The sequence below is a fragment of the Palaemon carinicauda genome, chromosome 28, assembly GCF_036898095.1.
Source record: "Palaemon carinicauda isolate YSFRI2023 chromosome 28, ASM3689809v2, whole genome shotgun sequence".
Lineage (NCBI taxonomy): Eukaryota > Metazoa > Arthropoda > Malacostraca > Decapoda > Palaemonidae > Palaemon > Palaemon carinicauda.
In genome coordinates, this window is record NC_090752.1 from 28,698,829 (window position 1) to 28,708,970 (window position 10,142).

The 10,142-nt window shown below is 34.6% G+C and overlaps 1 protein-coding gene across 1 annotated transcript in view; it reads left to right on the plus strand.

Annotated features, from left to right (window-relative positions):
- LOC137621997 (glycoprotein-N-acetylgalactosamine 3-beta-galactosyltransferase 1-like) overlaps positions 1-5,402 on the plus strand; it is a 42,722-nt gene extending 37,320 nt beyond the window's left edge. Inside the window, exons 7-9 of the mRNA XM_068352486.1 lie at positions 2,499-2,647; positions 3,496-3,669; positions 3,840-5,402. Coding sequence (XP_068208587.1) covers positions 2,499-2,647; positions 3,496-3,669; positions 3,840-3,887 — 371 coding nt within the window. The 3' untranslated portion in view covers positions 3,888-5,402. The remainder of the gene's footprint in view (positions 1-2,498; positions 2,648-3,495; positions 3,670-3,839) is intronic.
- Positions 5,403-10,142: the final 4,740 nt, after the last annotated feature.

Below are 10,142 nucleotides of genomic sequence, written 5' to 3' on the forward strand. Positions count from 1 at the left end.
GTATATGTGACAGGGTGTGGAATGTTTTCAGGTATATGAGTGCGGCTAGCAGTATCCAGGTATATGAGACCTGGGTTGTCTGGGTGAGAGGTGCTGGCAAGTATCTAAGTAGGTTGGCTAGGGCACCAGCCGCCTGTTGAGATACTACCGCTAGAGAGTTATAGCGTCCTTTGACTGGCCAGACAGTACTACATTGGATCCTTCTCTCTGGTTACTGTTCTTTCCCTTTGCCTACACAGACACCGAATAGTCTGGCCTATTCTTTACAGATTCTTCTCTCTCCTCATACACCTGACAACACTGAGATTACCAAACAATTCTTCTTCACCCAAGGGGTAAACACTGCAATGTGATTGTTCAGTGGCTACTTTCCTCTTGGTAAGGGTAGAAGAGACTCTTTAGCTATGGTAAGCAGCTTTTCTAGGATAGGGACACTCCAAAATTAAACCATTGTTCTCTAGTCTTGGGTAGTGCACTAGTCTCTGTACTATGGTCTTCCACTATCTTGGGTTAGAGTTCTCTTGCTTGAGGGTACACTTGGGCACACTGTTCTATCTAGTTTCTCTTCCTCTTGTTTTGTTAAAGTTTTTATAGTTTATATAGGAAATATTTATTTTAATGTTGTTACTATTCTTAAATTATTTTATTTTTCCTTATTTCCTTTCCTCACTGGGCTATTTTCCTTGTTGGGGCCCCTGGGCTTATTTCCAACTAGGGTTGTAGCTTAGCATTTAATAATAATAATGATAATAATAATAATAATGAGATGGGGGTCATCTGGTTTCCAGGTATATGAGACAGGGCTAGCTGGTATTTAGTTATGTGATATGGGGGCTGTCATATTTCCAGGTATATAAGACAGTGACTGACATGTATCCAGATATGTGAAACTTGGGCCAGCAGGTATCCAAGTACATTAGGCAGGACTGGCAAGTATCCAGGTATAAGAGATGGCAGCAGGCTAGTATCTAGGTATATGAGATGTGGGCTAGAAAGTATCCATTTATATGAGATGAGTGATGGCAGGTATGCTATTATGTGAGACGGGGCTGGTGGTTTTCCAGGTATGTTAGACAGGGTCCAGCAGTTATCCAGGTATATGAGACTGAGGCAAACAGCTATTTAAGTATATGAGACAGGGGCTAGCAGGTAGCCAGGTATTTGAGATGGGAGCTGGCAGTTATTCAGGTATATGACACAGGGGCCAGCAAGTAATCCAATTATGTGAGATGACTGCCAACAGGTATCCAGGAATTTGGGATGGGACAGGCAGAAATATGAAAGAGGGGCTGGTATGCATTCATGTTTTATTATTATTATTATTATTATTATTATTATTACTATTATCATTATTTGCTAAGCTACAATTCCTCGTCAGAAAACAGGATTCTATAAGCCCAAGGGCTCCAACAGGGAAAATAGCCTAGTGGGGAAAGGAAATAAGAAAATAAACAAGAGAAGTTTAAGAACAATAACATTAAAATAAATCTTTCATATATAAACAAAAAAAAGCTCCAAAATAACAAAAAGAAGAGAAATAAGATAGAATAGTGTGCCAGAATGTACCCTCAAGCAAGAGATCTTTAACCCAAGACAGTAGAAGACCATGGTATAGAGGCTATGGCACTACCCGAGACTAGAGAACAATGCTTTGATTTTTGAGTGTCCTTCTTCTAATCTAGAATATCTGCTTACCGTAGCTCAAGAGTCTCTTCTATCATTACCAAGAGGAAAGCAGCCACTGAAAAATTACAGCGCAATAGTTAACCTGCTGAGAAGAAGAATTGTTTGGTAATTTCAGGATTGTCAAGTATATGAGGAAAGAGCAGAATGTGTAATGGATATGCCAGACTATTTTGTGTACGTGTCGGCAAAGATGAAATGAGCTTTAACCAGTAAGAAGGATCCAATGTAGTATTGTCTGACCAGTCAAAGGACCCAATAACTCTAGCGGTAGTATCTTAATGGGTATATGAGAGAGGGGCTGCCAGGTATATAGGTATTTGAGACAATGGCTGGCAGGTATCCAGGTATATGGCATGGAAGATAGCAGGTATCCAGGTAGGCCTATATGAGATGGGGTCGACAGGTATCCAGGGATATGAGGCGGAGTTGGCAGGTACCCAAATATATGAGACAGGGGCTGGCAGGATCCATGCATATGACACTGGGTGACGGTAGGTATCCAGGTATATGAGATAGGGTTGGTAGGTATCTAGGTATATGAGACGGGAGTTGGCAGATGTTCTGTTATTTGAGACGGAGGCTGGCAGGTATCTATGTATATGAGATGGGAGTGAAAGGTATCCAGCTATATGAGGCGTGGGAGGTGTCCAGGAATATGAGATGGTGCTGGCGGGTATCCAGGTACATAAGATGGGGAACAAACGTTATCCAGGAATATGAGATGGGTGCTGGCGAGGGCCAGCAGGTATCCAAGTCTATAACGCTGTTTTCTATAGTGTCTGTAAAATTCATAGTAATCCATTTTTTTCCAGGTCGGTGTTTGAAGAAGTCAGGAATACTGTTTGGTGATTCTAGAGATGAGTTGGGAAAACACAGATTTCACCAACATCTTCCTGAGAATTATATGACAGAAGACTTTTTGGATTTGTACAAGGTCAGATTCTTGTATAAATATGATAAGGTAAGTTTGAGGAAAGTTTTGTCATGAAACTATTACTAAGTAATAGATATTTTATCTTTTGCATGTAGATAGCCTACATTGTCATATGGTGCATGTCTTTGTGCATGAATGCATTCGTATACTTGGATTCAAGGAGTTTTAACCAGGTTACTTATCAAGATGCTTCTTATAAAACGTAAGACACAGATTATATGTATGCACGAGATTCTTTAACAAAATTTGACTTCCCAAATGTAGAGGCAAAAGGAGTAAGTTATTCATTTGAAAGAAGACAGACTATTCCAAAATCCGAAAAGCTTCAAGTTTTGTTATGCACTTACAGGAAAGAGGTGCATCCTAGACCTTCAACTACTATCCCAGGCCTACATGACATTCATTGATAAATATTGACCATAATGTTCGGACTTAGCGAAAAAGAAAAAAAAAAGTATTATGATAGGGGGAGGTTGGGTGAGTAGTGGTGTCGAGTGGGTCATTGGCTTAAGCAACAGTTTTCCTCTCAATTGAACTTTCTTTACTTCTCATCAGCTTTTTGAAAAGTGAAGAATTATGGTGCACCAATACATGTTTTTTCAGCTTCAAGGTGGAATAATTACACCAACGGTACCCCTAATCTGCAGTAAAATCGTCGAGTTCAACCTGAAAATGGTTGATGATCTTTTCTCTGGCTTAGGCTCCAAAGTCAACTAATATGTTATCCATCATATAGATAGCTTCGTCATTTCCAAAGATGCCATCAATGTATGATATATGTATGGGAGTAGATTTCTTATAAAATTACTGGCAATTTTTTTTCAGTTAATGCTCCATAGTAAATTAGATATCTAAATAGACTTTGTTGGCTTCAGGGAATTGATAACTTATCAGAAACCACCATAAGTTTCCACCGTTTGAAGGACCCAGCACTTATCTACACCCTTGAGTTTTTCATCTACAAACTTCAACTTTTTGGCGTCGAGGGGAGATTCAAAGGACCCAACATAGCACCGCTCCCTCCCGATACCAGCGCTGTTCCTGAAGAGGTTATTATTATTATTATTATTATTATTATTATTATTATTATTATTATTATTATTATTATTATTATTATTATAATTATTATTATCAAGAATTCACTAGAGACATACATCAATATTTTTTTCCTGAGAATGAACCTTACCTCATATAACAATGTACGATCTCTATGTTGCAGGTCCTAAAGCGATTTGGTGTGCCGAGGGTGAACAATAGTGGACATTGATTTCAAAGAGAACTCCATTGGTATCAAGCAGAGTAAGAAAGTGTTAGAAGTGATTTTTTGTTGTTCTGCTTTTGTCAATAAATGAAAGTCTCCTGTGATGTTTAGTCAGTGATGATACAACAAAATGGTCTTCATTCGGAAGCTGCAAAGTTCCGTAAGAGATGAGCAACCAACTCTCGCCCATCCCCATGGTGAAAGAAGAAAACTCACCCTGTCAGTGTTAAAGGGAATTTGCTAGCAAACTAAGAAACTAAGCCAAAATAATCTGCTATTTCTTCGTTGTCACGATTTTATTAGCATTATTACTATTATTATTGGACACAAGATAACCCTGATAAAGTTTGAGAAAATAGAATAAGTGATTCACTCTTCTTGGCTTTATTCATATTTGCCTTTGTACATTAGATGAGTATTCTCAATAACTTAATTTTCTGCATGTTTTAGTTTACCATCTGAGGTTGAATCTAAAGCTTAGATGAGAATTTTTAAGGAGGGTTCTTTCTGTTACCGCAATGGAAAACCAGTATATGAGAATTGTATAATGGTATCCGCATAGGGTGGCTCAAGATAGAGAACAAAGCAAGCATTGAATGGTTGCATTTGTCTAACATTTATGGAGGGCTAAGCTGGAAATTTGGGTATTTGTTGGAGTAATCGTTTTCAATCATGCGAACGTCAGTTAACTAGGTTTTGCTCCTTCTAAGCATTCTTTGGCTCTGCAAGTTTGCATAGAAGTTTAGTTTATGCTTCAAGTCAGTATAGTAATATTCTTTTCAAATTATACTTAGTGAAATGCCCAATAATCCAACCATGCACTTGATATGAATGAACGATATTTTTTTTTCAGTTTTGTAAGGCAAATCACTATTTAAGATTCATACCAACACAGTTTTTCCATTCAGTGGGTTATTGAATGGATGCTCGTGTAAAGAACGACGCCATTGTTGCAGCCATCACTCTTCATTTTAATTGTTATTGTGTAAGGATTTATCAGGATTTCTTTTTGCCATTTTTGGTGAAACAGAGTATTGGAGCTTTTGAAGAAACGCGGCCATATTGGACAATTTCTAAATCAGAGGTCTTAATTTCGTTCATTTGAAGATTAGCCATCCAGCCATCAAATGGGACAGCTCGTCCTCAAAAGCTTGTTGTAAATATTGTGAGTTTTATGGTAAACGAGTTCTCTATGGAGTTCTTCCTGTTCACGTCCATCGTCACCGTCACTTGATTAAATGTATACTCGTTAATTGGTTTCTAATCTACTTCCGCTTGCGATTCGACATTATCAACTCACTCATCTGTTTTGGTAAGCCGCACATTTTTTTTTTCACTACAAACTTCAGTTGCATAAGGGAGTATTTTGGAATTACTCTAATTATCAAATTCAACTACTTACCTCAATTAATCTTTTGGTCATTAGGTGTTTTCAAATACACAACATAACCTCGTGAACAATAGAGGTCCCAGTTGTGCCTATTTTGATATTAATGGTCCCTCCATTGATTGAGATGACTTCTTAAATAGCTTCAAAGTATGTAATTGGTAGCATAATGGTTAATTTTTGCCACTTACTTGAATTATACATATTTTAATTTGTTATAGTGTATTTATTGCCTTTCTGACCGTTATTAACAGGTGTATTCTACTCGCTTTTGTGTTTACCCATCCACCTTTTATAAAGAAATTATGATGCAAACTTAGTATTTTTGGTCGAGCATATCACCGTAGCGACTGCATTGCACCATGAACTAATGTGTAAAATCCTGGGGAACCATTGGGATGAGGGCAAACAAACAGGAATATGTTGTAATCCAACCACACGTGCCTAATCCAACTATTGGGTCTGGGTTCTCTTCTTTATTTAATGGGAGGGGGGGGGGGGGTGTTCCCCACTGCTCCTACAACCATGCGTCCCCCACCTCATACACCAATATTACCTATGATGATGTATCACTTTGAGTAAATTAAACATTATGTAATTCCCACTTACCTCTATAAATCTATTGTGCTCCTCTTATTACATCACGAAAGCTATTCAGTAATAGACTGTTAAAATTATCATAAAGTAACTAAATAGATTAAACTAATTTCACACTAACTAATAATTTAGAAAATGAATGAACTAGGAAAACATACAGAACTTCTGAAAAAATAATGCTGAAAGTTTTGATTAGTTCAAAATTTCATTTAAAGATTAAAGATTATGCAGGAGTAAAAAAAGATGAAATATTTCATAAACAGTCTGCAATAAAACATGTGCAGTAAATCACCGTCACTCTACCATTTTTTTAAGAAACCGCTTGAAACATTGAATCACATTTCACATATTGGGACTTTTACACTTGGTGTATTATTTGCCTGTCCCCTTCATTCCTAACAAAACATGCTAGAATGGTCATCACTTGAACATTTCTTATTGCAAATCATAATATTATCATTCATACCAGCAATTTATATTATTGGATTTATGCTGGTGAAGGGATGAACATCATTCAAAGGTAATAATTTACATGTCATTTTATCATGTCCACTTAGGCATTTTCTTTGTTTCCTTTTGTTAGTGAAGATCTGCTATCAAGAACGTCATTAGCCTAAGTTAGGATGAATCCCTGTAAGTGTCTAAGGAATGCTTAAATACATCATAATTTTTCTATTTAATAATTCTGTTGTCAGTCATGAACAATGGTTTTAGGTGATAAGCTTTGAATCCTGCATTCCATGCTTGAATAAGGTTGTACAGTATATTGCATTCGAATTAGACATGGCGTTTCTCTCAACCAAAGAAATGGCTGGTTTCTATATCTTTGACGATTTTCCTCTTTTTTTTTCATTCTATCTTGTGTACTATTATTTTATAGAAACAGTTTACCCGGCAAATTAGAACCTCAGCTTTGATTGAAACATAAATTGCATTTAGACCCGGTAAACTTATTGAAAAATTATAGAATTATGGAGTTTTCATTCCACTTACATTTGTTAATCATGTCACATTTTAATATCACAAATGATATTGAGTAGCGACCAAATTAGAATGCAAACCCATTTAAATGACAAATTTCAATAAATAGGAGTTTTGTCTCTGATATTGAACAGAAAAAGCGAACCGATAAAACAGCCATATCAAAGTTTTCTGAGAATTGATCTCACTCTCTCGAAAATTTTATTGCGACTTGACAAGTGTTCCAACACATGGTTTAATCTCCTTAAAATGGTCATATCGAAATAAATTCAGCAAAGTAAACAACAGGAAAACAACAGGAATATACACACCATACGATCATGCATAAACATTAAAAAGCCGAACGATACTGATATATACACATCTGACGTTGATGCATACATATACCAAGGGAGAGAGAGAGGGGGGTCGGCTGAAATTTAATGCAGTATTAAATCGAAAATAATTGATCTTTATCGATTGTATTAGAATATTGGACATAATATATGTATATATATATATATATATATATATATATATATATATATATATATATATATATATATACATACATATATATATATACAGAGAGAGAGAGAGAGAGAGAGAGAGAGAGAGAGAGAGAGAGAGAGAGAGAGAGAGATTTCAAAGAAATAAAACTAGAACTTTTCACAAAAATTCTGCAAGAATGCTCTATAACTACAGCTTAGAAAAACTTTATCATTATGCTAGTTCACAAAGGGGAGACAAAAAAGGCCTGAAAAATTACTGCTCAATGAGTTTACTCTCAGTAAAATGTAAAATATTTACAAAAATCATATCAGGCCGAATGGAAAGACACAGACAGCTAGGTTTTAATCAACGAAAAGAGTAGACAAGCTTTAGAAGTGGGTTTTCAACGACTGACCATATCCGTGTAGGCCTAATTAAACAGCTAATGGAAAGATCAACAGAATGACAAACCACCATGAATGACCTTGTTAGACTACGAGAAGCTTTTGATTCTGTCAAAAACTTCAGCAGTTATGAAAACCCTCTAAAGATAAGGAATAGACGAATCTTATGTTAGAAGTTATGAAGATATCTATAGGGGAATTACAACCACCGTAAATATACATAAAGATAGGGTAAATTCCGAATAAGAAAGGAATAAGACAGGGACTCCGCCTCTCACTTAAATTATACACAGTGTGCTTAGAAGAAGTTTTTAAGAATTTAGATAGGGAAAATGTAGGAATCAACATTACAACTTTTTTTCAGATCACATAGTTTTATTTAGTGAATCATGGGAGGAATTGCAAAAGATGATAGAAGATTTGAATATAAAATAAAAAAATGTAGGACGGAAAATGAATATGAGTAACACTAAGATAATATTCAATGAAAATTATGAGAGACAACAAATAAGGGTTATGGAAGAACATCTAGAGATAGTAAATGAATATGCGTATTTATGTTTCCCAAGGACGAGACCCCAAAAGTAGAAGAAAGATATGCATAGGATGGACAGCTTTGGGTAAACAAAATTAGATTATGAAAGTAAAATGCCACTTTTTCTGAAAAGGAAATTGTTTAATCAGATGGTCCTAGCAGTAATAACTTATGCATCAGAAACTTGGAGCCTTACAAAAGACTTAAAACATAACCTAGTTACAACTCAAAGATCTATGAAAAGAATAATGATAGCGTTAACAAAAAGAGACTGAAAAAGAGTAACAAAGATACGTAAGCAAACTAATGTAGAGGATATTTAAAAAACAAATAAGAAAAAGAAATGCGAAATGGCAGGGCATATGAAAATAACAGATAATAGTTGGACATTAAGAATAACAGACTGGGTACATAGATTAATGCAAAAGAAGTAAGGGTAGGAATAAAACACGGTGGACTGACAAGCTAAGAAAATTTGCAGGTATATTCTGGCATAGAAAGACCACAAACAGACAGGAGTTGGGACATGGCTGACGCCTTTGCTCTACAGAAGACTGATGATTATTTATATGTATATATATATATATATATATATATATATATATATATATATATATATACACACACACATATATATATATATATATATATGAAAACAAAGTCCCTAATTCAAAACAATAATCTAGCTCCATAGTAATAATACATAAAAAGTTATAGTCCAGACTTTTGATATTTGCCATAGTATTTCTAGAAACCTCTCTCTCTCTCTCTCTCTCTCTCTCTCTCTCTCTCTCTCTCTCTCTCTCTCTCTCTCTCTCTCTCTAATATATATATATATATATATATATATATGCATATATATATATATATATATGTATATATGTGTATATACATATAAATATACATATACATATATATATATATATATATATATATATATATATATATATATATATATATATATATATAAATCTATCTCTCTCTCTCTCTCTCTCTCTCTCTCTCTCTCTCTCTCTCTCTCTCTCTATATATATATATATATATATATATATATATGTGTGTGTATTTATATATATATATATATATATATATATATATATATATATATATATATATATATGTATATATATATTTATATATATATATGTATATACTTACATACACACACACACACACACACATATATATATATATATATATAGTTAAAACTTTTGTAATCTGCACTGATATTCATTATAACTAAATCTAAGTGTAGAAGTTTCATAAAGTAACTTATATCTCTTCATAGAAAAATAATTCAGTGAACATTATTGTGCCAGGATAAGACTATAGTCTATAACTAGAAAAAGATATTCTACGATCTTCCCCATTACTTTAACTTTAGAATATATATGCATACATACATACATACATATACTGTATATATATATATATATATATATATATATATATATATATATATATATATATATATATATATAGTATATATATATATATATATATATATATATATATATATATATATACATTGACATTTGATTTGTAATTCTTCTTGATTTTGATATAGAATGACTATTAATCATTTTGTAGTTATCATGATGATAATGTAAAATGGTTATGACAGTATATGACAGAGGAGGGTGGTGTTGGAGTCATCGAGGGGGATGTCTTCCCAACGGAGGGATGTGCAGGATGTCCTACATGCTTGATACTCTGGATCCTGTCATTGGGCTTCAGCCAAGGCGTTGAAAATCCAATCCCAGTTGAACGGCAGCCAACGTGTTTCTTGACAGGGCATCGGCAACAGGATCATTTTCCCAGGGACGTATTGAAGGGTGCAATTGTATTCAGCCATGGCGGAGAGATGGTGGCGTTGACGGGCGGAC